The sequence below is a fragment of the Pogoniulus pusillus genome, chromosome 26 (assembly GCF_015220805.1).
Source record: "Pogoniulus pusillus isolate bPogPus1 chromosome 26, bPogPus1.pri, whole genome shotgun sequence".
Classification (NCBI taxonomy): Eukaryota; Metazoa; Chordata; class Aves; order Piciformes; family Lybiidae; genus Pogoniulus; species Pogoniulus pusillus.
In genome coordinates, this window is record NC_087289.1 from 1148694 (window position 1) to 1174800 (window position 26107).

Sequence of the window (26107 nt, forward strand, 5' to 3'; positions counted from 1 at the left end):
TGCTGTGAGTGCTGCAAGCTATTTATAGCTGTTTGCAGCGGGGAAATAATGGGGGAGAGGGACTTGAATTTCAGCCCAATTCCGAGGGTGATTTGCCATTGGAATGGGCTGCCCAGGGAGGTGGTGGAGTCGTCGTCCCTGGAGGTGTTCAAGCCTGGCTGAGGCACTCGGTTGACTGGACAGGGCTGGGGGGTAGGTTGGACTGGATAAGCTTGGAGGTCTCTTCCAACCTGGTTGATTCTGTGATTCCCAACCCCGTTCCCAGCCCCAGCGCCCTGGGAGCCGGTCCGGCTGCAGCGGAGCAGCTGGGAGGGAAACGGGCTCACCGGCGTCCCCCCTTCTCCTTTGACGGCGGGGATCTTCAGGCAGGGGCATCCCACCCGAGGCAGCCACCGGTGGGGCCTGGTCCCCTGCTGGCATCAACCAAGGGACCGGCTCCGCGCCTAGCCCCGTTCTCCCGCCGAGAGCCTCCGCGATCGGGTTCAGTCACCGCACCTAAGAGAGGCCGGCGGCGCCGACCCAGCCCAGGCCCGGCTGCCGCTGCCGGTTGTCCCAGGCCGCAGGGCCCGGCGGGGCGGAGCCCGCGGACTATTTGTCTGCCGTGGTGCGCCGCGCAGGCGCCGCTGTGTGCTGCGTCACGGCGTCGGCCGCGCTAGTCTGTGCGTGGCCGGCTCGGGGTGCGGACGCCCTCCGCCATCATGGCCTCTGCTGCCGCCACTCCACAGCCGCCCCCCCCGCCACCTCCTGCTGTTGCCACCGCTGCTGCCGCCGCCCCTCCGCCGCCGCCTCCTCCCGCCGCTCCGGGGATTCTCATCGGCGACCGGCTTTACTCGGAGGTGTCGCTGACGATCGACCACTCGCTTATCCCAGAGGAGCGCCTCTCGCCTACTCCCTCCATGCAAGACGGCCTGGACCTGCAGTGCGAGACCGACCTGCGCATCTTGGGCTGCGAGCTCATCCAGGCGGCGGGCATCCTCCTTCGGCTGCCGCAGGTGAGTGCGGGCCCCGCGGGCTTCCCGGGGCGGCTGGGCCGCGGGCGGCAGGCGCCATTGTGGCGCGGCGGGCAGGGCGTGTGAGGCGGCGGCGGCGGCGCGGGGGGAGCGGCGGGGGGCAGGGTGTGTGAGGCGGCGGCGGCGCGGGGGGAAGCGGCGGGGGGCAGGGCGTGTGAGGCGGCGGCGGCGCGGGGGGAAGCGGCGGGGGGCAGGGTGTGTGAGGCGGCGGCGGCGGCACGGGGGGAGCGGCGGGGGGCAGGGTGTGTGAGGCGGCGGCACGGGGGGAGCGGCGGCGGGCAGGGTGTGTGAGGCGGCGGCGGCTGCGCGGGGGGAGCGGCGGCGCCAGCTGGTGCCTGACACAAAATGGCGGCGGCGGTGGCTGGGCCGCGGTGATTGACTCCCGCTCCTCTTTCCTCTCCCCCCTCCTCCTCCTCGGTGTTTGCGCTCCTAGGTGGCGATGGCGACGGGGCAGGTGCTGTTTCATCGGTTCTTCTACTCGAAGTCCTTCGTCAAACACAGTTTTGAGGTGAGATGCGGGCACGGCCTAGCGGGGAGGGAGGGGGACGGGGGACGAGCATGTTGGGCGCCGCTCTGGGTCCGCGCCGCGCATTCGGGCTGCGCTCTTCGAGCCTCTAGCGCACGGGCTGGGTTTGTTAATTGGGTAATTCGGGTCTTGGGATTGAAAAATCGATCGTTTTCTTACGGAAACGGGGCTTCCTTTCAGATTGTTGCTATGGCCTGCATCAATCTCGCATCGAAAATTGAAGAGGCACCTCGCCGTATAAGGGACGTGATCAACGTGTTCCACCATTTGCGGCAGCTAAGAGCAAAAAGGTAAGATTAGCTTCGTTATGAACATCAGCAACTCTTATCACTAATGTACACTGCAGTTTTTTTTTCAATTCGCAGTATTTTTCCAGGCTAAGTTCAACGACCTAAAATTGAGAAGGGAGTGCTCGTTGGCTGCGGTGTAGGCAGTGCAGCTCAGTGCTGACCTCTTCTGCTGCTGCTGCTGTTGTTCATTTGATAGATCTGGTGGTGTCCTTTAGTCACAAGTCGTGAGTTCTGGCTCTAGTTTTAGGTTCGTGGTTGTAGTTTTAGGTCTGTTGTTTCTCGTTGATTTGGTGGTGGTTTTTTTGATGTCATGTAGTTCTCGAAAGGTTGTGTTAGGTTTGAGTAGCCGAATAGTGGGTTGCTGTGTGTTCTCCATACCGGACTCTTAACCCTGGCCGGTGGCCTTAACGCTTTTCTCTTGTTACTATGTAGCAGTTACGGTGGCGATAAAGTATCAATTAAAAGATGACAGCTGAACTTTGCCCAGTGATGGTAGTATTACTGTTTAGAGAAAGCCATTTTAGAAACAATCTGCAGCAGAGTATAGTTTGGCCTTCAGCCTCTCGCTGATTTAATGATCCTGCTTCATCAAGGAAGGTGTATTGGAGGCTCGGAAGCTGCAAGCGTCTTTAATTGACACCAGTGAGAGCCTTGCGTTTGTGCTGGGGAAGTAGGAGTGTAAGCTCACCTGGTCTGGGTGCAGACCTGGATGGTTGTCTGCTGAGCTGTAGAGCTGCTCTCAGTTGTGAGTGCCTCGCACTGCTTTTTTTTGTCTGTAAAGCCGTGTATGTGGTCGCTTGGAAAGCACATTAACTTAAGGTGTTGGAAGGAATGAGGGATATTTGAGGGAAGGAGTTGTCCAAGTTGCTGTTGAACTCCACACTCCTTTAAGTTTATCACGCAGCAATGTTACAGGCTGCGGGGATGTCAATTGTGGTGGAGTAGTTCTGCTCGTAGTGGCTGATGGCTTCAAGTGTGAGTTAATCTGTAGCTAAAGGACTTGATTTTTCAGCTCAGCTCTTAAAGTCACATTTAGATTTCTCTGTCTCACCAAGTTACAGCAGGAATTTAAACTTCAGTGCTGTGTAACCTCTTCTGAGGAGCAGAGTAGAAATCCCGTAGGGAAATGGGCAGTGTCTTGGTGTCTTCATCCTGGTTTTGCCTCTGAACATAACATTTCTGCTTTTAGTGCCTTCTGGGTTGTGTTTTCTGAGCTGGTTGTAGATAAAGGAAGCAGATTCAGTGCCACGCTTTGGAACTTGGCTTTGTCCTTTCAAAGTTGTTCTCCCTCGTGGCCTTGAGAGGAAGGTGCTCAAGCTGTGCTGCCTGAATTGTGGGGCATTGTTTCTCACCACAGTTATGATGAGGGAGTCTTGGTTATTAGAGCTGTTGAAGGTGCTTCAGTGATTTGTAACGTTCTGGCCTCAGTCCAGGCAGTGAAGATTAATGACTCACATGCAATGCTTTTCTCTTTGCCATCAGGATGCAAATTAGTTGTTTCATTGCGCTGTGTTGAAGGATCAGAGAGACTGAACTTAACCTGTGAACTTAAATCTTTGCAGCTAGCCTGATCCCAGTCAGAATGTCACTTGTGCATGTTACATGGTGCCTAAAAGGCATCGTGCCCAGAGAAATCGTGCACTCCTGCCCATGATTTTCTGGAGAAATGGGTACTGTTGCTCTGAGATTCTGACTGAATCTGCATGAAATTAATCTTAAAAATGCTAAAGTCTGACATTCAGACTTGCCTTTTTTCTCTTTTTTTTTTGGAACAAGCAGGATGTAAAATCATTCTTTTTTTTTTTTTGCTGTACTTGACAAGATTACAATTCTGTCTGCTGTACACCTTATTAACTTCAACTCTTTTTTCCCTTGCAACCGACTATACAGCGACCAGCTACATTTACCAAAGCCTGGGTGATGTGGAGTGGTACATAAAGATGAAGCTGTCGTCATGGCAACAGTGAGTGAAGTATGGAAAATCCCCAAGGAGAAGCCAGTGCTCTGAGAATAGGTCACTGGAATCGGGGGACTAACAGGTTGGCCGCTGGTGAACCATTTGGAAGAACTCCTGTATCTTGTTATAAGCTTTTTTCTTTGCTGTCCAGGATTTTAGAATACTAGCTTTAATCTTTTATGTTTTCTTTTGTTTATTTACTTTTACTTTCCCTGAAGCTAACACTTTTTAGGCTGTAGTTAGTTTCTCACACACAACCCAGAACTTGAACCAAGCAGTTAGGCTGCTGTACTTTCCTTTTTTTCTTTCTTTTATGCCTCTAGTCTAGTGTTTCTGTTAACCAAAACTTACCCTGCACATGCAGTTTGAGTAGCTGGAGTAGGCTCACTGTCTTTTCTTAAACTTTTGGGTTCTTAGTTCCACTTTCTGTATAATTTGCAGTTTAAACTCAGTTAAAAAGCACAAGGATGACCCAAACCATGAATTTGTAAAGCTATTTTTATTGATTACTATGTAAGCAAGCCCCTTCTATGTACCTGTTGCATTGGAATATTCTTATCTGTAAGACCTGCAGTCCACTGAGTCACTGCTAGGTGGTATTTTTAATGCTTATAAGCAAGAAAACAAAGTGTTTTGGACAAGCATTTGGGGTCTTCATGTAGTACTGCATGTAAAATGTTTGTGTGCATGGAGAAAAGCTGGTATTATGAAAATACTGCTCTGGAAACAAAACCACTGTGTGCCAAAACCTCTCTGTTCTGAGCCAAGTGCAACTGTTTAACGTCCAGAATGTAGCTTGTGGTTGATTTGACTGATCTGAAATGTGCCTGAAAGCTGCAGAAAGTCCTGTGAGTGGAACCAAATGTGACTCCTGATGTAATCTGACAAACACTGGGTTGGAGATGCTCAGTCAGCTGCATTTTTACTTCTCTTGCAGCCAACAGGTTGGTGCAGTTGTGTTGGAAGTGGCCTGTGTTAATGTCACACACTGCTTAGAGTTCTTCAAAGTGTTGTAAACCCACGGTGCTTGTACTCAACAATGTTGGAGACAAACAGAACTCTGTCTCACTGCCTGGCATCAGAGAGATTTGCTCTTTGAAACAAGACACTGATGTTCTAAAGTACTTTTTATTTGCATGAACAAAATGACAGACAGGGCACTTTGCCAAAGCCTTAGACACTCCAAAGACACTGGACCTTAATACTGCATCAAACAAATTAGCTGTCTTGAGAACTTAGGTTGTGGTTGCCAGAGGGACTTACAAGAAGGATATTTGTAACTGACTTACTGCTGCAAATACGTTACAGTGTCTGGGGTGGTGCACAAGCTAAATACAATGAAGTTTTGTGACTAAGTGGTGGATGGACTCCCCAGGGTGGGCACTGTGTGCTCTCTGTTCTAAAGTCTCCCCTGGAGCTTCAGTGCTGATCTACAAGAGCAGATTCAAAGTAAGAATTGGTAACCGCTTGGCTCTATAGGGCTGGAAGCTTCTGGTTCATAAATGAGCTCAGAAGATTTTTAACCTGGTTCATTTCTTGGACCTACAATGATTATTTGAACTGAGAACTTGAGTACAGCAAAAGCAGGAGTAAAGGTTCTCTCTTTTCTCAATGAGAAAGCTTTCCAAAGGGAAATCTCTGAGGTTTCTACTAATTAAGCAAAACAAAACTTTGGATTTATGGTGGAAGTACTGAATTGGTAAATTGACACAGTGGCAAACGTGACCTTTGCCAGCAGTAAGGTGCAGTAAAGCCTTCTGCAGACTTACTTGGGCATTAAGTGGCTGAAAGGCTACATTTGCCTTTCTTTCTGGAAATGCTGTCTGGATCAAGTGCTGGCTTTCACAGCTAGTATAGACCTCTAGAACTTGTGTAGCATAAGTGGCCAAAGTAAAGAGGGACAAGAGCACACTTCAGAGTGTCCTAACTTTGACTTCCCTATGGCTTTGCTGTTAAAGTTGTACAACTAAAGTATAAACTGAGCCAAAGGCTATGCTGATCCTGTGGCCTTCTGGGAGGACAGTGAAAATTTCCCATGCCCTAAGGCTCACAAGGCTTTCCTCTTGCCCTTCCAGCTGCCTCGTGTGTTCTCATAATACTGACTCTGGAGGCAGCTTTCAGAGCATGCAGACGTGTGGGAGGTAGTGATCTGCTTCAGGGTAGGGAATGAGCCCATGTTGTCCCACTGCTGATTTGTTTTTTAGACCGGAAGTCCTAGCTGCCCAAGAGTTGTCACCTCTGAAATGTGCTGCTAACAAGATAAGCTGAGCCTGGACTCCTAGACTCGCTCTGAGTGATGCCTTCAGGTCCTGTGATCATGAAATGTAAAGCAATATTGGAGGAAATGTTGGTACAACCCCCACTGTAGTTGAAATCGTTTGGAATTGAATCAGTTTTATCTTTCTGAAGAGGTTCAGCTTGGTTCTTCCAGTCTCTTACTCCAGGCTGTTGTGTTCAGACAGCCTTTGTAGTGCTGGAGTGGTCAGACAGAATCACAGCCTCTGCTGAAGTAGTCACCTAAAAGAGGCTTTGCAAGGTTCTCTTTTCCAGGTAATTTATGGAGAGAAGGGCAAAGCAAACAAAGCTACTATAGTGACTGCTATAGCTGGGGTAGCTGAAACCACAGCTCTTGGCCTTGCCCTGATTAGCAACACTCAATGACGGGAGGTACTTTTACTTAGCATGGAAAACATGGGAATTGTTGAAGAGAACAGAAGCAGTAAGACTTGTTCTCCAGCTGCAGGACTCCCTGCAACCAGGAACCTGCAGTGGTTCATTTCAGACCTCCCAGGAGCTGTTCTCGGCCCCTTGGGAAGAGCAGGGGTGTACAACGTGATGCTGTTGATTGAAGTGAGTGGCTGCTTGTGTCCTTTGTCCAATGTCCATGAGCATCCTTCCAGGTGGCTCGAGCCACGTTGCAGGAATTGTGGCGTATTGAGGAGCCCTTCAGCTTGTGATTACATCAACTCTTCCTGGGGTGGAAACTTGGAGGTTCTGAGTAATTTTTCTCTACTTTACCTATTAGAGCAGTGTGATCCACTTGTGGAGCTTGCATGGAATCTAAAAAGATGAGTTGGTAGCAGGTATTTAGTCTGAGAAGTTGGATTTTCAATCCACCTTGCATGAATGTTTTCTTCTGAAGGTAGTGAATAACTTTGCCACCGGTTCTTGGGTGGACTAGATTCAGCTTGTAGACAAACTGTGGCTCTTAGCTGGTTGCAAAAACATTCCTCTGTTGTTAGAAAACATATGGAATATGTGAGAAATTCCAAGCAAGGAAAAAGCTGGCCCCTCTTGGGAGGAAATGGTATCAAACCTGCTGCGTGGAGTGCTGAAAGGTCAAACCTAAGCACAGACAAAATCTGCAGTGGAGTCAGATTTGTGCATACAGCACCCAGCGAGTTCTTGGAGCTAAAGAAGTGGCCTCGAGTGGTGCCAGGGAGGTTTTAGGATGGACATAAGGAAAAAATTTGCTGCAGGAGAGGTCAGGCATTGGCACAGGCTGCCCAGGGAGATGGTGGAGCCTCCATCCCTGGAGGTGTTCAAGAAACCTGTGGGCATGGAACTTGGGGCCTTGGTTTAATGGCCATGGTGAGGCTGGACTCAGTGGTCTTAGAAGGCTTTTCCAAGCCAAACTGTTCTGTGATTCTAAATACTTTAGAGAGTTGAGGTGTTGGATTTGGAAGGAATTGAGGCTCGGTAGTGCTGGAGTTGGGAATCTTTGTACAGTGATCTCTTGGTTTGCAAATGCAGACAGCAGAAGTGGGTGCAGCATTGAGAGGGCCTTGCCTATGTTTTGGAGGTGATGCTCTTTGCTTTACTTCCCACCTGTCACAGCAGCAGGGCTGTCTTGTTCTCTGGAAGGTCTCAACAATCTTATCTTGCAGTGCACACGAAGCTGCAGTCTTACAAAGTCTGGTTCCACCTTTCCATCTTTAAAGGTTCTTTGAGCTGGGATGAAGATGACAGCGAAGAGCTCAAAGAACCTTTAGGTTCTTCTTAGGTTTGCTGTCATCTTCATCCCACTAGCTGGACCCAGCATAGTCTACACACATCACTACAAAAGGTTCTTTTTTTTTTTTTTTCTTTTGGCCCTCTAAGCCATAGCTAGTGAACAGCAGAAGCTACAAACTAGTTTATCTAAACTTGGACAGCACAAGATTAATGCTTAAACTTGCTTGCAGGAGTTGAAAAACGGTTTCTGTTGCCATTAGTTGGTTGGAAGGGAAAAGAGAGATGCCACTCTTTTTGGATATGCAAAACAGTTTTGATTTTATTTCTTGCAAACTATAGGACTCCAAGCCCCCTGATACTTGATCAGAACTACATAAACACCAAAAATCAAGTAATCAAAGCAGAAAGGAGGGTACTGAAGGAGTTGGGATTTTGTGTTCATGTCAAGCATCCACACAAGGTGAGTTATCAACAAGAATCTGACTGTAAATCTCATTCAGCCTTGATGACATCATTGTGAGCTGTGGAAGGTGTCAACCTGATCCCTTCTCTTTGTTCCTTAGTAGTTTAGCTTTTTGCTGCAGGGCTGGGGCAAGAGCCGTGCTGACTGTGGTAGGCATTGGGCAACGTTGAAGGTACCTGCTTTGAAGAATGATGGCAAGGCAGTAAAATGAGTTGTGTGAATGGGGTTGGATGATGTGAGCTGACAGTGGAAGCTTAGGGAAGGAGGCAGCTTTGAATTGCTCTTTGATTGTGCTTACTCCCTCGTTGCTTTCTATGGCAATACTGACACTTTTTCCTCTCTTCCCCTCTTTCCTCAGATAATTGTTATGTATTTACAAGTCCTAGAATGTGAACGTAACCAAACCCTGGTACAGACAGCCTGGTAAGTTGCTATTTTCTGTTCTTTTGCTAGCCAGGAAAATAGTAACAGAAATAAGAAGCCTGCTGATCCCTATGCAAAGCAATCAGATGTAAGTTCTTGCACTGGAAATAGATGGCAAACATCCTGGGGCTTGTTTCTGCTTACTATTTTCATGGCTTGATTCCAGCATCACTGCTGAGGACTCAATTTAACTTTGTTCTTTTTTCTACTCTTTAATTAAAGGGTAGTCCCTGATGGTAAGTCATAGAGCTCTGCCCTCTGCACCTCAGCCCATGACCTGGGGATGGCCTGTTTGGCTGCCCTTCTCTCCAACCAACCCAGTGCAAGCTCTCATCCGAGGTTCACTGAAGTGGTCCATATCCTTCGGGCAGCATCTGCTAGTTCTGGCTGGGTGTCCACAGGATTTGTATATTTGCTTTTAGAAGTACCTGTTGAAAATGTCTCTACATGTCTCTTTTATTATTATTTTGTTGTTGCCTAGCTGCTGTATAAGAAGTGTTTCTAAAGGCCACCTGGGCTCACCTTTCTGTAGCTGATGTAGCATTTGGCTAAACTCAGAGTGTAAAACCAGCAGACAGTTGCAGTGCATGCAGCATGCTGACTTAGAAGCCATACCTGGCCTGGTTTTCTCTCCAGTCAATACTTCTTGACTGCTCTTCCTTTCTTTCCTCTAGCTCAGTCACTTAGAAATGGGTGGAGCTCTCTGCTCTTTACCTGTACCTCTTTGCCATGTCCTGCTTGGCAGTGCCACCCCAGTGGGAGAGCAGCTTAGCCAAGTGGGAGACCCATTTACTGCTGTGCAGGTCTGCTTGCAAGGCTGACTGAGCAAATGGGCTGCTTCTCTCTCTCTGGACGAAGTGAATGTGACTCAAGGCACAGATAGGATTTAAATGCAATGGCTTATGAACTTCATAGGTTGCATCTAGTCTCTGGACAATGGTAGGTTACAGCTATGCCATGCTTTCCTGCTTGCATTTGGGTTTCAAATGTGTTGACCTTTAAATATTGAGAGCATTGGTGTTTAAAACAGCTGGACAGGTGAAAAGTCCTTGTTTGATTGCTAACTCACCTCATGGTAGGTGATCTAATAGCCACAGTGGTGCCAGGTCAGTGGCTGGACTTGATCTTAGAGGTCTTTTCCAGCCAAAACAGTTCTGCGATTCTGTATAACTTAATGTACCTGCCTAGAAAGCAGCTGTTACTTGCTTTGGGGTGACAGTGCTTTGGCCATGGGAGTGGCAGAATATTTTTGGCCATGGGGGTGTCCAAGCAACAACAACAGTGCAAAAAATTGAAAGGGGTTGGACCAAATGATCCTTGAGATCCCTTCCAACCTGGCCCTGTTCTGCGATAGGTTGTTAGTTAGAGAAGCAGCACGTAAAGATGCAAGACAACCATTCCAAAGTGCCCAAGTGTTTAATGTAACAACAGAAAAAATAATAAAGTCAATTGAGTCTCCAGTCTCTTTCTTCTCTAAATGAAGCTGCAAACCTGAGATCCAACCTTCCACCTGTCCTTATTTCAGGAATTACATGAACGACAGCCTCCGGACAAACGTCTTTGTTCGCTTCCAGCCAGAGACCATAGCCTGTGCTTGCATTTACCTGGCTGCTCGAGCTCTGCAGGTGAGTATTACTGGCTGCCTTTTAGTCCAAAGAATCTGCTTCACGATGGAAGCTCTTTCAAACAAAAGCTTGGCCTGCAATCTCCTCTTCCTGTTTGCTTTTCAGATCCCACTCCCTACCCGTCCTCACTGGTTCTTGCTCTTTGGCACCACGGAAGAGGAGATTCAGGAGATCTGCTTAACTACTCTCAAGCTGTACACCAGAAAGAAGGTAACTGGGAGCTGTTTGCTCTTCCTGGGCAGCTGTCTCAGATCTCTTCATTGGAAAGGCTTTGCCCTGTGGCTGCTCCTCTGAGGGCAGCGTGAGAACAAATAGCAGAAGTTAGTCACGTTACTGGGCAGCTGCTCAAGAGATAATTAAGTATGCTTTTAAAAATTAGATGAAAACATGAATTGAGTTAGTCCAGCTTCTTACCACATTGCTTCTCTCACAGCCCAATTACGAATTTCTGGATAAAGAAGTAGAAAAGAGGAAAATGGCACTACAGGAAGCTAAGCTGAAGGCAAAAGGTTTGAATCCAGATGGAACTCCAGCGCTCTCTACCCTGGGTGGCTTTTCTCCTGCATCTAAACCATGTGAGTTTAGTTTCTAAACAGAAACTCAGCACTGTACTGTTGGAGTTCTAAATCAGTGTCTCAAGGTGATAAAAGAAGGAAAACCAGGCAAGTTTGCTTCCTGAGCTGTCAGACAGTTAAGACTCAAAGAACTAAGGAGCGAGACAAACCTATCTTCTTGTAAAACACAAAAGAGTAAAACAAGTTTCAGTGCCACGAAAGAGCAGAGTAGAGGGAGAAGATTTACTTCATCCTTCACAGAAGGAGAGGGACACATTAGTAATATGGATCCTGAAGGTAATTGTGATAGGAAAAGGTCTAGACCCCTTTAATTTTGGGTGTCACAGTAATTTTTCATGGCTCCTTCTGCAGCAGGTGTCTCAAATTGGCTTTCTCTGCTTTTTTTGCTTGTGAACTGCTTAAATGTGGTGAGAAAAGACAGTTTGTGGTCAGGAAATGGAGGAGGGAAGGTCTTGGTGTAGTTTGGTTTTAGAGTGACTCAGCTGCTGCAGTGCATCTCTTGAGCCTGCCAGTAAATCTGGAGGTGTTCAGGAAAGGTGTGGCCATGGTGGTGTTGGGTTGCTGGTTGGACTCAATGATCTTAAAGGGCTTTTCCAACCAAAATAGTTCTATGATCTGTTGCTGGCCATCAACATTTAGAAGCTGCCATGAGCACTAGTCCAGAGATGGTGGCTGAAGGTAACAACAGAGGCCCTTGTTTAAGTGGCTGCTTCAGGAAGCTAAGGAGATGCTGTGAGAGAGCAATACTGGTAGAAGTTTCCTCCTTAAGAACAACACATCTGAGTTTGCAGCTATTTTTGAGCTGGCAAGTGTCACAGTGACAGCTTTTTCATACTCCTGTGGGCTGGGAGCCCAGGTTAAAAGAGCTGGAATGAAGGTAGGACCATTGGTGGGGTTTTGAAAGACTTCCTACTACATTTCCTGCAATGAGGTTGGAGCCAGGTAGGGGTTGGTCTCTTCCCCCTGGTGACAGGTGGCAGGACAAGAGGAAATAGCCTCAAGATGCACCAGGGGAAGTTTAAGTTGGAAATTATAAGAGACTCCCCCAAGAGACTTCTCAAAGCCTGGCACAGGCTGCCCGGGGAGGAGGTTGAATGTCTGTCCCTGGAGGTGTTTCCAAGAGGCAGAGCTGTGGTGCTGAGGGCCATGGGCTGGCAGCAGCCTTGGTAGAGTTAGACAATGGCTGGGCTGGAGGATCTGAAGGGTCTATAAGATCTTACAGTCCTAAGGACCACAAGGGCAGCTTTTCTTCTGTGCCCCTTGAGTTGTGCTGGAGGAGCTCTCAAATGATCCTGGCTGCTTGGTGTGAAGATCACTGTGGTGTTCTCCCCACTGCTGCCAGCTGCCTCTGTTCTTTGTCTCCGCAGGGGCATCTCCCTCAGTGCTGTCATCCAGCAGTGTGGTGTAAATGGAAAGCTGGCATGGAACAGTAGCCGTTGAGCTGCTGCTGGGTTTGGACAGGGACTAGCAAAGGTGGGAAAGGACAGATGTGTTCAGGATAAAGAAAGTGCTAATTCTGGATTACAATTCAATTCCCAGCTTCCCCAAGAGAAGTCAAAACTGAAGAGAAGACTCCAGTGTCTCTGAACACCAAGCCTGTTAAGAAAGAGCCAGAAGAGAGGCAGCAGGCTTCAAAGAGCCCTTACAACGGGTGGGTAAAAACCTCTTCCTGCCCAGGGGCACTGCTCTGTAAGCCATTTCTGCAGCTGAACTACTTCTGAACTGCTTCATGGTAGCAACCAGCACTTCACAAGCTAACCCTGTTGTTTTGCTGTCCCCCCAAGCATGAGGAAAGAAAGCAAGAGGAGTAGAAGCAGCAGAAGCGCAAGCCGGTCCAGGTCGAGGACAAAGTCGCGGTCCCGGTCTCACACTCCCCGGCGGCAGTAAGTGGGGGTTGTCTGTGCTGGGGGGGGTTGTGGGCAGGCAGCAGGGACTTTGAGGGGGTTGTCACTTTCATCTGGGGTACTCCAGCAGGGGTCTGCATGGGTTAGAGGCTGTGGTATCTTAGGTTGAAGGTTGGTCCCTTCTGCAATTCTGCAGGGCCACACCGAGCTGCCTGTAGGTGCCACTCCCAGGCAGCTTGTAGGTGCTTCATGGGGTGCAGCTGCCAGATGGGTGAAGTGTGATGGCTCTTCAGAGCTCTGCCTCTTCTTGAAGTCATGGGAGTTGGATAACACTGGACTTGATCTTTAAAGGCCTTTTCCAACCCTAACAATTGCAGTCACTAGTGGTGTCCTCCAAGGATCAGTGCTGGCTCCACTCCTGTTCAGTATCTTTATGGATGATCTGCACCAAGAGATTGAGTCTAGCATCAGTAACTTTGCAGACGATACCAAGCTAGGAGCAAGTGTGGATGTGTTGGAGGGTAGGAGAGCCCTGCAGAGAGACCTGGCCAGGCTGGATGGGTAAGCAGAGGCCAGTGGGATGAGACTGAACAAGGCCAAGTGCAGGGTTCTACACTCTGGCCACAACAACCCCAAGCAGCACTACAGGCTGGGGCCAGAGTGGCTGAGAGCAGCCACGCAGAGAGGGCCCTGGGGGTGCTGGTAGAGAGCAGTTGCAGAGGAGGCAGCAGTGCCCAGGTGGGCAGCAGAGCCAATGGCATCCTGGGCTGGCTCAGGGAGCAGTGTGGGCAGCAGGGCAAGGGAGGTGGTTCTGCCCCTGTGCTCAGCTCTGCTCAGGCCACCCCTGGAGTGCTGTGTCCAGCTCTGGGCTCCTGAATTGCAGAGAGATGTTGAGGTGCTGGAAGGTGCTGCAGCAGAGGAGGCTCAGGGCATAGCTCATTGCTGCCTGCAGGGAGGCTGTAGCCAGGTGGGGTTGGGCTCTGCTGCCAGGCATCCAGCAACAGAACAAGGGGACACAGCCTGAAGCTGTGCCAGGGCAGGTCCAGGCTGGATGTGAGGAGGAAGTTGTTGGCAGAGAGGGTGATTGGCATTGGAATGGGCTGCCCAGGGAGGTGGTGGAGTGGCAGTGGCTGGAGGTGTTGCAGCCAAGCCTGGCTGGGGCACTTAGTGCCATGGTCTGGTTGGTTGGCCAGGGCTGGGTGCTAGGTTGGGCTGGCTGAGCTTGGAGCTCTCTTCCAACCTGCTCGATTCTATGATTTTATGAGTGAGGAGGAGGAGGAGCTGTGCAGGGTCACTCAGTGGAAGCTGCTGGCTTTACAGACATTTATATCTTGAAAGAGTCTTGAGCTTGAAATCTGAAGTCAGAAACTCTCAACTTAGTGTGGCATCCCCTTAAGTATTGCAGGCCATGGAAGAGGAAGGGGCAATAACCACTTTGCAGTCTGATGCTGGGGGAAAGATTCTTGTCAAGGTAGAGGAGCCATTACAGAAGGCTTTGGTTTGGGCTTTTTGTCAAAGGATCTCAGCTCCTCAATGTGTTCTGGGGTTCTCTGCATTGGAAGAGGCTGCCCAGAAGATGGTGGAGTTCCCCATCCCTGGAAGGGTTTCAGATGGGTTTCAGCGCTGTGTGGCTGCGGTGCTAAGGGCTGTAGTGGCACAGCAGCAGCAGCGCTGGGGTTGTGAGCTGTGGGTGCAGGGTGGATGATCCTGTCCCAGTAACCTGGGAGCTCTGGAGCAGCGCTGGGGCTGTGAGCTCTGGGTGCAGGGTGAATGATCCTGTCCAGTAACCTGGAAGCTCCGGAGCACTGATTTCAGCTTCTCTCCCCTTGCCTGGCAGCTACAACAACCGTCGGAGCCTGTCTGGTACCTACAGCTCCAGGTCGCGGAGCCGGTCCCGCAGCCACAGCGGCAGCCCCCGGCGCCACCACAACCACGGCTCCTCCCCGCACCTGAAGGCCAAGCACGGCAGGGAGGAGCTGAAGAGCACCAACAGACACGGCCACAAGAGGAAAAAGTCTCGGTCGCGCTCCCAGAGCAAGTCCAGGGAGCACTCGGAGGCCGCCAAGAAGCACAGGCATGAGCGCGGCCACCACCGGGAGCGGCGTGAACGCTCCCGCTCCTTCGACAGGGCCCACAAGGGCAAGCACCACGGCAGCGGCCGCTCGGGGCACGGCCGGCACCGCCGCTGAGCTGCCACCGGCTCCGCCACCGAGCCTGGCGCCGCCACGCGGCCTGGCACCGACGGACTGTGTGCGCTGGGGCGGCGGAGCAGCCGCGGCAGCTGAGGCGCTAAACCCGCCCCAGGCTCCCAGAAGGCTGCTCTTTGGTTTCTGCCTTTTCTGCAGGTGGTGTTTCCTTTTCCTTTGGGTTTCTGCTGCTTTGGGGCTTTTCTCTGGGCTTCGGCTCGGGTTCTGGCCGGTTTTTTGTTGTTTTTTTTCCCGTTTTGGGATTATTTTGTTGATTTCTGTTTGTTTGCTTTCCCTTTGTTTCATTTCTGTTATATTTTCTGGGGGTCAGTTGTTGTTTTATTTCCTCCTCATGTTGATTTTTTTTTCTTTTTAATCTCTCTTGATTTTTTTCAGGGTTTTTTTGGGATTTTTTTTTCTTTTTTTCTTTTATCTTTTGGTTTTTTTTTTCTTTTCTTTGTTTTTTTTTCCTCTTTTCTTTGTGTTTTTTTTTTTTTATCTTTTTCCCCCCCTTTTTTCCTTTGTTTTTTCCTCTTTTCCTCTTTTGGGTTTTTTTTTCTTTTCTTTGTTTTTTTTTCCCCTCTTTTCTTTGTGGTTTTTTTTATCTTTTTTTTCCCCTTTTTTCCTTTGTTTTTTCCTCTTTTCCTCTTTTGGGTTTTTTCTTGTTTTCCTCCTTTGGTTTTTTTTTCCTCTTTTGTTTTTTTTTCTTCCTGTTTTTTTTTCCCTCTTTTCCTCTTTTGTTGTTTTTTTCCTCTTTTCTTTTCCTCTTTTTTGTTTTTTTCCTCTTTCCTTTTACTCTTTGGATTTTTGCTCTTTTCCTCTTTTGGGCTTTTCATCTTTTTTGGCTTTCCCCTCTTTTTATCTTTTTGGGTTTTTTCCCTCTTTTCTTTTCCTCTTTTTGTTTTTTCCCTTTTGTTTTTTTTCCCCTTGAGTTTCTTTTTTTTCTGCTGGGCTTTATTGGTTGTCAGGGTTGGGTTTGGTTGTTGTTTGGGTTTCTTCTGTCTGGGTTTGGGTTTTTTCACTCTTTTTATTTTGTCTTCTTTTTGAGCAAAAAGAAACCTTTCTGAATTTCATTATTTTATTTTTTTGCACATCCTACCTTAGCAGTATCCAAACTGGTGGCAAAGCAAGGATCAGGTTGACGTTGTCTCTGTGTTTAGAGTCCTGTGTTGTTCATCCAGCTGAGAACTGGAGAATGGATTCCTGTCCAAAAGAAAAAACATGGGGAAGGAAAAAAAAAAAGAGGCAAAACTTCTCTTATTTTTATACCAACCAACTGCAGACACTTCTATTTAAGTAGAGTTATTTGTTTAAAGGATGGTGGCTACCTTTCTTACACTGGTTTTAGTCTGCATGTGTTGAAAGATTTTTACAAGAAATAAAATCTAAAGCTTTATATTTTTTGCCTTTTTTCCCCCTCCCCACTGCCTGTTGGATGTTGAAATCTTATTAAAATGCCAGTTAATTCTTTTGGTTAATTGCCATCAGCTTGACCCTCTGCCAGCTGAGTGGGGAATAGATGCATAGAATGGGTTGGCTTGGAAGGGAGTCTTCAAGGTTATCTGTGGGGCACCTCCTATCAGCCCCAGGGTGTTATCCAGCCTGGTTCTGAACACCTCCAGGGAGGTTGTGGAGCACAGAAGCACCCAGTGTGATCTTTGATCACACTGGGTGCTTCTGTGCTCCACAACCTCCCTGGGAAACCTGTGCCAGTGTCTCCCTGTGAGACATGAGGTGTTAGATGTTGGTGTCCTTCCTTGGGTCCAGCAGTGGGGATAGATCAGTGTGGATCTTACTGAGATGAGCAGGAGCTGGATGGAGAAGAGCTCTTGGGCCCAGTCTTCCTGTCAGCTGCCCCTGGGCAGCTGGGGATCTCTTTCTTGCTCCTCTCCTGCAGCTGCTTGTGCTTAAAGCCAGTCAGGCTGTGGCCCTGGGCAGCCTGATCTGCTTGGAGGTGTCCCTGCAGGCCTCTTGGGCTAGATGACCTTTGAGGGTCCCTTCCAACCCGATGCAATCTGTGATTCTGCAGCTCTCCTCCAGCCTGCTTTGTGCTTGAAGGACAAAGCAGGATGTGGCTAAAGGGCTCAAGCTGGGGGGGGTTTGTTTCCCCTTCCTCCTCCTGCCATCATCATTAGTCTTGTGCAGTTACCACCACAACCCAGAGCTGTGACCTGGCAGAGGTCAGCTGTACTTGAAGGAGATGAAATGGGCCAAGAGGAGCTGGATTTGAGGCTGGTGGTGGCTGCTGAGGTAGCAAGAAGGTGCTCAGCCTGGAGCTGGGAGGTGTTTGCTGCCCTGCCCAGAGTGATCTCTTTGGGTATAGAGATTGAAAAGCCCTTGACTCTCCCAAAATGATTCTCACCATCTAACTGCTCTGGCTGAGGACAGAGCCTGGGGTGAAGCCAGCTGGAGATGGCTCTGGTGGCCTGGAGCAGTGGCCAGGCTCTGGTCACAGAGCTCACAGAGGACAGAACAAACCTGGCTGAGTGAAAACTTGGCTGGAAGTTGTGCCTGAAGGAGAAAGATAAATGTCTGCTGGTGCTTGGTTGTCTCCATGGGGTTTGGGATCTGCAGGAACCCTTCCACATGGTGTTTGCTTTCAGCAGGCACTTGTTGCTGTGGAAACCAGGCAGCCTCCTTCCCTGGATACCAGTGTTTGGTGACAGTGCTCCAGCAGCAGCCTCAGCTCCAGCCCTGAACTTGAGTGGGTGTGGAAAGTGAGGCCTCAGCCTTGGTGGTCATTGAGCAGTAATGACCTCTCTGTGCTTCCAGTGATAGGGAGCAGAACTTCACCTCGTAGTGCTGGAGAGGAGGAGGCTGCAGGTGAGACTTCATAGTCCAGGCTGGCCCGGGGCAGAGCTGGAGTCCCCATGCCTGGAGGGGGTTCGAAGCCCTGGTGCTGAGGGCCATGCGTTGGCAGGGCTCTAGTGGTGCCCTGGCAGTGGTGGCCTTCCAGGTCTCTTCCAAGGCCGTGTCCCAGCTGCGGCCGCTGCCGTTCAGGCTTCCCTGCTGTAGGTGGAAGTGTTGTGAAGGGGGCAGCAGCAGTGCTGGGAGCGGCTCAGCTGCAAGGTGCGTGAGATGCTCTGCTGGAAGAGTTGAGGCTGTTCAGCCTGGAGAAGGCTCCAGGAGCAGCCTTCCAGTGCCTGGAGGGGGCTGAGCTGCAAGGCCATGAGTCACAGCCGTGGTCTCCAGCAGGCAGGGTCAGCTTTGGGTTCTGAGGAGCTTCTGCTGCAGCCCCACTCTACCACCTTGTCCCCTGCTGCCTGCTCCACGGCATGTGGGGCTTTCAGAGGAGAGCAGGAATGTTCCCCCTGCAGCCCTGGGGGAAGGTGACAGCACCTGCAGCTTCTGCTGCACTGCCACCCCAGTGTTCCCCAGCTGAGCTGGGCATGGGCAGAAGTGAGCTCCCGAGGCAAGAGAAGGCAAACCCCAGCTTGGGGTGCTTTGGTGGTTGCATTTCTCAGGGACTTGTGCAGTAACAACGACCTGGGCAGGACAAGGACCCTGACCCCCAAACCAACTCCACCAGCAGGGCCGTGTGTGCAGGCCAAAGAGCCTGAGCTGCATGAGCAGAGGACAAGCTGCTGCCCTGGCAGTGGCCTTGAAGGCTCCTCTCCTGGTGCCTCTGTGCCCAGCAGCCTTCTTAAGGCCTCTCCAGTTCCAAGCAGGTGCCTGCCAGCTGGGCCTGCTCCCTGGTGCTGAGGTGCTGGTAGGTCCCCATCCATCACTCTCCTGTCACCTAACTGCTGATGGAAAATCCCATCCAGGTCAGCCAGCCCTATGGCTCCTGCCAGAGCAGGGCTGCCTGCTCCTAACACAACATTTTCCATGGCATTTTCCCTGCCCACTTGGAATGACTCAAGCCCAGGGGCTCCACCACTCCCCCTCCTTGAGATCTTCCATGGCTAAGACAGCTTCACACGAGGACATTTTCCTCACTGCAACTTTCCTTTGCTAAATGTCAGCCCAGTGAGGACCACCCTGAGCGACTTCCACCCTTCTGCTGCTGTCTGCCACCCTCAGCCTTCACTCTGGGCCTGGCACCAGAGTGTCTGAGAACTTCTGAGCATGGAATGGGTTGGGAGGGACCTTCCAGACCCTCTACTCCCACAGGCAGGGACACCTACCCCTAGGCCAGGTTGCTGCAGGCTCTGCCTGATGTGATCTGCTCTGCAGAGACCTCTTGCTGGAGAAAACCCAAGGCCCGGAGGGGCCTGATGCTTGGTGAGGTGGCCACAAAGACACCTTGGGTGGAGCAGGTGCAGCCAGCCCCAGACACCCTCTAAATGAGCATGAGGTGTGGCTGTTGTAGAAGAGTTCAAACTTGATGCCCACCTGAAGCTGGTAGAAAAGAAAAGGAGTAGCCTGAGCTGCCCAGGGAGGTGGTGGAGGCCTCATCCCTGGAGCTGCTCAAGAAGCCTGTGGCCATGCACTCGGGGCCAGGGTTTAGTGCCTGTGGTGGGGCTGGGTGGAAGGTTGGACTCAGTGATGGCTCAGGAGGCTTTCCTAACCCAACCAACTCCATGGAAGCTCTAAGAGGAAGCCAAGGGAGCAGCCTGGTGGCACAGCTGGTGTGCCTGTATGTCAGTGGAGATGGCACCACTCATAGCCTGCCTGCAGCTCCCCACCCTTACCAGCCTGCAGAGCTGTGCCTTCCTTTGCCACTCAAAGCTGTGGGGGAGCTGTGAGGAGCCAGGGACACTGCCACAGCAGCTGGGTGCAGGCCTTGCAGGAGCCATCAGCTCTGCACAAACACCTACCAGAAACTTGGCCACAGATCACTGCTCCTGGCATGGGGGCTTGGGAGGGACCTCTGGAGCTCAGCCAGCCCCAACTCCTGCTCCAGCAGGGCACCCACAGCAGCTTGCCCAGCAGCACAGTGCCATGGGGGGGCTGGAAGCTCTCCACACAAGGACACTCCACAGCCTCTTGGGCAGCCTGCTCCAGGCCTCCACCACCCTCATGCCAACTTTCTCCTCCTGTTCAGATGCAACCTCCTGGGCTCCACTTTGTGCCCACTGCTCCTTGTGCTGTCCCTGGGCACCATTGAGCAGAGCCTGGCCCCAGCCTTTAGCTGTTGCTGAGCATTGCTCAGCTGCCCTCTGGGGCTGCTCTTCTGCTGTGTGCAGCCCATCCCAAGGTGTCCCCAGGGCTCAGCAATGCCCAAGCCCAGGCCTAAGCCCATCTCTCCCCAGCGTGAGGCTGGTTGGGCTCTGCTACTGGCTGTGAGAGGCAGCAGGAGCTGCAGGTGTCTGTGCCTGCTCCCACAGCAGCCCTGGCAGGGCCCTCACCCACGCACACCTACCAGCCCCCCTGACCTAACCACTCCATCATCCCCTCCTGTCCTCTGGCCAAGGCTTGTTTGCATCACCGCAGACCTTTCATGCCCCACTGCCTGCAGCTGGCTGCCTCCACCCCCTCCAGCCCTAACTGCCTCCCACATCAACCAGTTCCCAAGCTTTGAAGCACTTCCAGAAGCCACCAGCACCTCAGGGAATGTGCCTGGAGAAGGCTCTGCCACCTTCACCACCTCTGGCGAGCCCACAGCTGGACCATGCGGCCTCAGCAGGGCAGAGAAGAATGGGAGGAAGCCCTCCCTGACCTGCTGCCCAGACCCTGCCCCAGCTCCCACCTGGCCTCCTGCTTCTGCTTTTGGGTAGCTGATGCCTGCTTGGATCGCTGAGGACTGCTCCATGCTGCTCCTGCTGCTCCCTGGGAAGCAAGATCACAGAACCACAGAATGTCAGGGGAAGGGAGCTCCAAAACTCAGCCAGTCCCAGCCCTGCCAGAGCAGGAGCACCCAGAGCAGGTCACACAGCAACACATCCAGGCAGGGTTTGGATATCTCCACAGAGGGAGACTCCACAGCCCCCCTGGGCAGCCTGCTCCAGGCTCTGGCACCCTCACAGGGAAAAATCCTCCTCAAGTTTAAATGAAACTTCCTCAGCTTCCACCACTGCCCCTTGTGCTGGCACTGGCATCCCCCAGCAGAGCCTGGCTCCAGCCTCCTGCACTCACCCTGCAGCTACTGATAAACATTGCTCAGGTCACCTCCCACCCACCAGGACCCCCAAATCGTTTGCCCTTTCTCTGCCTCCCAACAGCTCAGTCCCCAGCCTGTACTGCTCCATGGGGTTGTTCTTGCCCAGGTGCAAGATGCTCACCTTCTGCTGCTGCCCTCAGCTCTGCAAGCATCCAAGGCTCCACGTGGACCACTGCAAGGAGGTTTGGGAAGCTGGAGGAGCTCTCTGGAGAGAAGCCATGCAGGAGGCAGGTCTGGTTGGGAGGAGGTTTATTGATGAGATGAGGACAGTTCTCAGCACGGTGCCATCACCCTGCCCAGGGCTCCAACCTCTTCTGCAGGTCCCTTTCCATTATCCCAGCAAAAGGCATTTGGAGGCTCGGGGGAAAAACCCAAAGCAGCCTCAGCTCAGTGCCTTTGCTGCTTCACAGCCTGCAGGCTGCACCTGGGGCTTCACCACCACCTTGGAGCACTCTAGCTGAAGCCAAAGAGCAGCTGTGTGTGAGGGAGAGCTGGGTGGATCTCATCAATCCATGAGGACTCCATTACACATTCCTGAATCCTATTAAATCATTCACCACCCAGCTGGGTGGGGTTGGGCTGAGGCAGGAAACCTCCTCCAGTTTCACTGCTCCTGCTCTGGGTTTGGGGCTAAAAACCTGCAGGCCTTCAGCAACCTCCTGCAGGGAACCACTTGATGGAGCAGCCAAAGCAAAAGCACCAAGCACAAACTCAGCTCCACGGCTGGGAAAGGAAAGGAAAAATGAAAATGAAAATTAAAAGGAGAAAAGGAGAAGGGGAAAAGGAAAAAAATGAAAATGGGAAAAGGAAGAGGGGAAAGGGAAAACGAAAATTCAAAGGAGAAAAGGAAATGAAAAGAGGGAAAGGAAGAGGGAAAATGAAAATTAAAAGGAGAAAATGAGAAGGGGAAGAAAGAGAAGGGGAAGAAAGAGAAGGGGAAGAAAGAGAAGGGGAAGAAAGAGAAGAGGAAGAAAGAGAAGGGGAAGAAAGAGAAGAGGAAGAAAGAGAAGGGGAAGAAAGAGAAGAGGAAGAAAGAGAAGAGGAAGAAAAAGAAGGAAAAAAGAGAAGGGGAAGAAAAAGAAGGAAAAAAGAGAAGGGGAAAAGGGAATGGGAAAAGGAGAAGGGGAAAAGGAGAAGGGAAAAAGAGAAGGGAAAAAAGAGAAGGGGAAGGAAAAGAGAGAAGGGGAAAAGGAGAAGGGGAAAAGGAGAAGGGGAAAAGGAGAAGGGGAAAAGGAGAAGGGGAAAAGGAGAAGGGAAAAAAGAGAAGGGAAAAAAGAGAAGGGGAAGAAAGAGAAGGGGAAAAGGAGAAGGGGAAAAGGAGAAGAGGAAAAGGAGAAGGGGAAAAGAGAGAAGGGGAAAAGAGAGAAGGGGAAAAGAGAGAAGGGGAAAAGAGAGAAGGGGAAAAGAGAGAAGGGGAAAAGAGAGAAGGGGAAAAGAGAGAAGGGGAAAAGAGAGAAGGGGAAAAGAGAGAAGGGGAAAAGGAGAAGGGGAAAAGGAGAAGGGGAAAAGAGAGAAGGGGAAAAGGAGAAGGGGAAAAGAGAGAAGGGGAAAAGGAGAAGGGGAAAAGGAGAAGGGGAAAAGGGAAAACTAAAAGAAGAAAAGGAAAAGGAGAAAATGAAAAGAGAAAAGGAAAAGGGAGAAGGAAAAGAGAAAGGAAACCCATCCAGTTTCCAACCCTGACTAACAGAGTCGATGGTGGCCAGGGGCCCAAGGGGCCCAGGGCCTGGCTGCAGCTGCTCCTGTCCCCCTCCTTGAAGGCTGCGGGGCTGCCCCAAGGCCTTCTGCTGCAGCGTGGAGCAACTGCAGGAGCAAGCTGCAGGCTGGGATCCCCCCAGAGCCTGCAGCCCAGCTCCAAGCTCTGCTGGTCCCTTGGATCCCTGCTTGCCTCTGCAGACCCCAAAAGCCTGGCACCTATGGCCAGAGCTGCCCCCCGCGGCGGCCACGGCAAAGCCACCGAGAGGTGCAGAGAGCCACAGGTCCCTCCCCAGGTCACCAGATGGGGACCTGACTCCTGTGGAGAACACAAACCTCCTGGCGGCTCCCGGAGGCACAGTGAGGACCCAGCAGGAGGCAGCGACCGCTCTAAACCCACCGAGTGACCCGGGACAAGCCCAGCTCCTGCCTGGGCTTCCAGACCTTCACCTGCCCCTGGGGCACAGCCACCCCAGGAAGGCTCCAGGCCTGGGGCAGAGAGGATGGAAACTGCCCAGAGGAAAAAGCTCTGGGGGTGCTGGGTGACAGCAGCTGAAGACGAGCCAGAGGGTGCCCAGGTGGGCATGAAGGGCACCAGCAGCCTGGCCTGGAGCAGCACTGGTGTGGGCAGCAGGAGCAGGGCAGGGGTTGTCCTCCTGGGCTGGGCACTGCTGAGGCTGCTCCTGGAGGTCTGGGTTCAGTTCTGGGCCTCTCCCATGGACACTGAGGGGCTGCAGCAGGGCCAGAGAAGGGCAACCAGGCTGGGGAAGGGTCTGGAGAGCAGGGCTGGGGAGGAGCAGTGAGGGAGCTGGGGGTGTGCAGTGTGGGGAAGAGGAGGCTGAGGGCAGAGCTGATTGCTCTCTGCAGCTCCCTGAGAGGAGGCTGCAGCCAGCTGGGGCTGGGCTCTGCTGCCGAGGAACAAGCAATAGGACGAAAGGAAATGGCCTCAGCTGGCAGCAGGGGAGGTTTAGGTTGGCCATGAAGAACAATTTCTTCCCTGAAGGGGAAGGACAAGAGGAAATGTCCCCAGGCTGTCCCAGGGGAGGTTTAGGTTGAAGATGAGGAACAATTTCTTCCCCAGAGGGGCTGCCAAGGCCTGGTCCAGGCCACCCAGGGCAGCGCTGGAGCTGTGACTGTGATCTTTGGGACAAAGCCATAGGAGGTCTCTTGCTCATCAGCACAGCTTGAGGAGAGGCAGTGGGAGGAAGCTGTGCCCAGGGCCAGCCCCCTGAGGACATGGACTGGCCAAGGGCTCATGATCTCCCCCACCAGTGCCCATGGCAGAGGGGTTGGAGTTGGGCAGTCTTCAACCCAGCCCATGCTGTGACTGTGTGAAGGTGCTGCTTGTCCCCACCCAGGGGACACTGACACCCAGAGAGCAGCAGGGCAGCGACACAGGAGCTGGCACAGACCAGGAGGACTCCAACGCAGTGCTGGGGGCTGGCAGTGCTGGCAGCTGCTTTAATGCTGCCTGCTGGAGCTGGGCTCCTCTGCCCTTGCTGGCTTCTCCTCCTTGTCCTCTCCCAGAGCAGCAGCAGCAGCAGCAGCAGCTTCTTGCAGCGAGGTGCAGGGGACCAAGGAACATCACTGCAGAGAGAAGCCACTCGAGCGGAGCCTGGCAGCTGCCTTGGGCCAGGCTGGCCCGGCGGAGGGGCAGCAGGGGGGCGAGCAGGCTGCCCTCAGGCCGTGTGCGTGCAGGTGCCCACCCGAGCCGGCTGGGCCAGCGGCCTCCTGCTGCTGGGCTGCTGCAGCGAGGTGGTCCTCAGCCCGGCAGGCGGCGGCGGGGCGAGCGCCGGCAGGGTCAGGCTGCTGCGGCACTTCCCAGGCGCTCCGGCAGCCGCCGCAGCCCCGCAGTGTCCCGCGGGGGCCGTGCGGGCGGCGGGGCCGGGGCGGCTGCGGGGCCGGGCAGGGGCACGCAGGGTGGCAGGAGAGGTTGGGCTGCCCCGGGCCAGGGGACGTGGAGAGAAGGAGAAGTTTCCACTCAGCTTCTTGAGCTCCAGGACTTGTTCCCTGGCTTGAGCCAAGGCTGCAGTCAGCTCGCAGCGCTCCTGGCACTCCCTGCGCACCGTCTCCTGCAGCAGGCAGTTCTGCAAGCACACACAGAGGGCACCTCGCAGCCGGGCAGGGGCACGCCTGGGCTGCTCTGCCCCCCGCGGCACCAGGCACCCGAGGGAGAAGGGCCAGAGGGGCCAGCAGGAGGATCAGAGAGCTGGGAAAGCTTCCCCAGGGAGCCAGGCTGGGAGAGCTGTGCAGCCTGGAGAGGAGAAGGCTCCGGGGGGGGCTCAGAGCAGCCTGCCAGGAGCTGAAGGGCTCCAGCAGAGCTGGGGAGGGACAGGCCCAGAGCAACGGCTTGGAACCAGAGCAGGGCAGAGTTGGGTTGGACCTCAGGAGGAAGCTCTGCGCAGTGAGGGTGGGGAGAGACTGGCACAGGCTGCCCAGGAGGCCCCATCCCTGCAGACACTCAGGGTCAGGCTGGATGCGCTCCTGGGCAGCCTGCTCTGGCTGGAGCTGTCCCTGTGCCTGCAGGGCATTGGAAAAGAGGCTCCTGGAGGGCCCCTTCCAACCCGATTTGGGTTCCTCCAAGTCAGCCAAAGGACATTCACCAACACCTCTCAGTCTCCATCCCTTGGGCATGGTGAAAGAGCAGCTCAGGGTTTGGTCACAGAATGGTTTTGGTTGGGAGAGACCTTTACGACCATCAAGTCAGCAGGAGCTGCTCTCTCCTCTTTCCCTTCTCCTCTTTCTCTTTCCCTTCTCTTTTCCTTTTCCTTTCTCTATCCTCCTGCTCCCCTTCCTCCTCTTCCCCCCCCCGCCCTTTGCTGTCAGTGGGTTCCAAAGCAGCACCAAGCAGGCTGTGAGCTGGAGATGCCCTCAAGCCCCAGAGGTTCCCCAGGCATCTCCTCAGCCATGTTCCTACCTCCTCTCGAGCCTGCCCCAAGCTGTGCATCAGCTGTGTCCTCTCCTGGGTTAGTCTTTCCAGCTCCCCTGCCTTGTGCTGGATTTCTTTCCTCATGCTGCCCAGCAGTGAGTCACTGCTGCTCTTTTCCACGGTCAGCTGGAACTCCAGCTCAGTAACTCTTCTCTTAAGGCTCTGGATTTCTTTGCCCTTATCTTCCTCTTTCTCTGCAAGCCTCATCTGGGCCTCTCGCAGCTTCTGCTCCAGAATTTCTGTCTCCATCCTTAAGCTGTTGGTGGCACTGGATATCAGTCCTGGGATCTGCAAGGAGATCAGGCAAAACCTCAACTCATCCACAGTCAGGAGCTGGTAATTAAGTCAAAAATTAATTAGCAGCCAAATGTGGATTCCAGGAGGGGGGAAAAAACCTCCCAACAGCCCAAGGGCAAACACAAATGTGCTGAGAGGCCACCAGGAGTGCTTTGGGCTTCAAAGGACAGCAGAGAGCTGCAAAGGAACCAAAACAGGCTTGAGAAGAGGCTCAGGGGCAGCTGCAGGAGGTTCAGTGAGTCCAAGTGCCAGGTCCTGCAGCTGGCTTGGGCACAACTCCAGGCTGGGTGCAG

The 26107-nt window shown here is 52.4% G+C and overlaps 2 protein-coding genes across 5 annotated transcripts in view; one reads left to right on the forward strand and one right to left on the reverse strand.

Annotated features, from left to right (window-relative positions):
• The first annotated feature begins 622 nt into the window (after nucleotides 1–622).
• On the forward strand, nucleotides 623–16249 carry CCNL1 (cyclin L1). Of its 4 annotated transcripts, none has more exons than XR_010307216.1 (11): nucleotides 623–992; nucleotides 1444–1518; nucleotides 1717–1826; nucleotides 8077–8197; nucleotides 8559–8623; nucleotides 10149–10458; nucleotides 10682–10823; nucleotides 12363–12474; nucleotides 12608–12706; nucleotides 14505–15012; nucleotides 15958–16249. XR_010307216.1 is itself a non-coding variant. In XM_064165673.1 (11 exons), exons 1-11 carry the CDS (start codon nucleotides 699–701, stop codon nucleotides 14854–14856), a joined length of 1575 nt encoding a protein of 524 aa, XP_064021743.1. In that variant the 5' UTR covers nucleotides 623–698; the 3' UTR covers nucleotides 14857–15287. The 4 variants fall into 4 exon arrangements, 3 of the variants coding, with proteins under 3 accessions (XP_064021743.1, XP_064021742.1, XP_064021745.1); XM_064165673.1 differs by lacking the exon at nucleotides 15958–16249 and having other exon boundaries at nucleotides 10149–10248; nucleotides 10354–10458; nucleotides 14505–15287; XM_064165672.1 differs by lacking the exon at nucleotides 15958–16249 and having other exon boundaries at nucleotides 14505–15287.
• A 4881-nt stretch (nucleotides 16250–21130) lies between these two features.
• LEKR1 (leucine, glutamate and lysine rich 1) overlaps nucleotides 21131–26107 on the reverse strand; it is a 40712-nt gene continuing 35735 nt past the window's right edge. Inside the window, exons 12-13 of the mRNA XM_064165050.1 lie at nucleotides 25506–25805; nucleotides 21131–24675 (exon numbers count right to left, since the gene is read on the reverse strand). Of these exons, the coding sequence (XP_064021120.1) occupies nucleotides 24268–24675; nucleotides 25506–25805 (708 nt within the window). The 3' untranslated portion in view covers nucleotides 21131–24267. The remainder of the gene's footprint in view (nucleotides 24676–25505; nucleotides 25806–26107) is intronic.

What these genes read in the sequence shown, in the direction of transcription:
- CCNL1 (XM_064165672.1), top strand. Translation starts at nt 699, where the DNA reads ATGGCCTCTGCTGCCGCCACTCCACAGCCGCCCCCCCCGCCACCTCCT. An exon ending in ACCCTGGTACAGACAGCCTG is followed by an intron (nt 8,624 to 10,148) that starts GTAAGTTGCTAT and finishes TCCTTATTTCAG; the next exon opens with GAATTACATGAACGACAGCC. An exon ending in AGCTGTACACCAGAAAGAAG is followed by an intron (nt 10,459 to 10,681) that starts GTAACTGGGAGC and finishes CTTCTCTCACAG; the next exon opens with CCCAATTACGAATTTCTGGA.